The sequence below is a fragment of the Eurypyga helias genome, unplaced genomic scaffold, assembly GCF_000690775.1.
Source record: "Eurypyga helias isolate BGI_N326 unplaced genomic scaffold, ASM69077v1 scaffold10595, whole genome shotgun sequence".
NCBI classification, from domain to species: domain Eukaryota; kingdom Metazoa; phylum Chordata; class Aves; order Eurypygiformes; family Eurypygidae; genus Eurypyga; species Eurypyga helias.
This window is the reverse complement of record NW_010250808.1, coordinates 6,532-7,245: the sequence shown is the minus strand read 5'-3', so window position 1 is coordinate 7,245 and position 714 is coordinate 6,532. Positions and strand designations below refer to the sequence as shown.

Below are 714 nucleotides of genomic sequence, written 5' to 3'. Positions count from 1 at the left end.
CATTTGAACCCCATTGCCCCTTGTCCTGTCACTACAGGCCCTTATAGTAAGTCCCCCCCAGCTTACTTGTAGGCCCCTTCAGGTACTGGAAGGCTGTAATAAGGTCTCCCTGGAGCCTTCTTTTCCCCAAGCTGAGCAAGCCCAACTCTTTCTGCCTTTCTTCATAGGAGAGGTAGACCAGCCCTCTGAAGCATCTTCGTGGCCTCCTCTGGACTCACTCTAAATGGTGCACATCCTCAGATTTAGTTCCTCTTCAAAACAAGATGTATTTGAGAATGGAAAAAAAATAGTAAAACAGTATTTTTAACTGTTTAGTTACATAATACATCTGTAAAATGTTGCACTAATTACATATTATTTTGAATTCAACCTTCCTGTCCTCTGCTCTTCATATTAGAATTGTAGAAACTTAATAGAAGGGGGAAGTTATAACAAAACTTAATGTACTTGACTGAAAACCTAGTTAGCTTCTAAATAATCTGTGTGAAACAAAATTGTCCTGAAGTCAGTAACTTGACATTCTTTGGTTTTTTTCTTTAAAAAAAAAAAGAGCAAAACAAACAACAACCTACCTTTGAGTTTACCTGTTAATTTTTTCATGTTTGCTTGTGTTAGCGTGCACATTTATGGGTTTTTTTTTTCTTAGGGTTGGTCTGAAAGTCACCTGGATATATCTGACGGTTCTTCCAGTTATCAAGATATATCATGCTATGG

General features: G+C 37.8%; 1 protein-coding gene across 1 annotated transcript in view; it reads left to right on the top strand.

The window, feature by feature from the left end:
- LOC104509758 (kinesin-like protein KIF13A) overlaps positions 1 to 714 on the top strand; it is a gene marked incomplete at both ends in the record, with an annotated part of 60,854 nt that overhangs the window by 58,453 nt on the left and 1,687 nt on the right. The window contains 1 exon segment of the mRNA XM_010151798.1: positions 647 to 714. This exon segment is cut by the window's right edge and continues 13 nt beyond it. Coding sequence (XP_010150100.1) covers positions 647 to 714 — 68 coding nt within the window.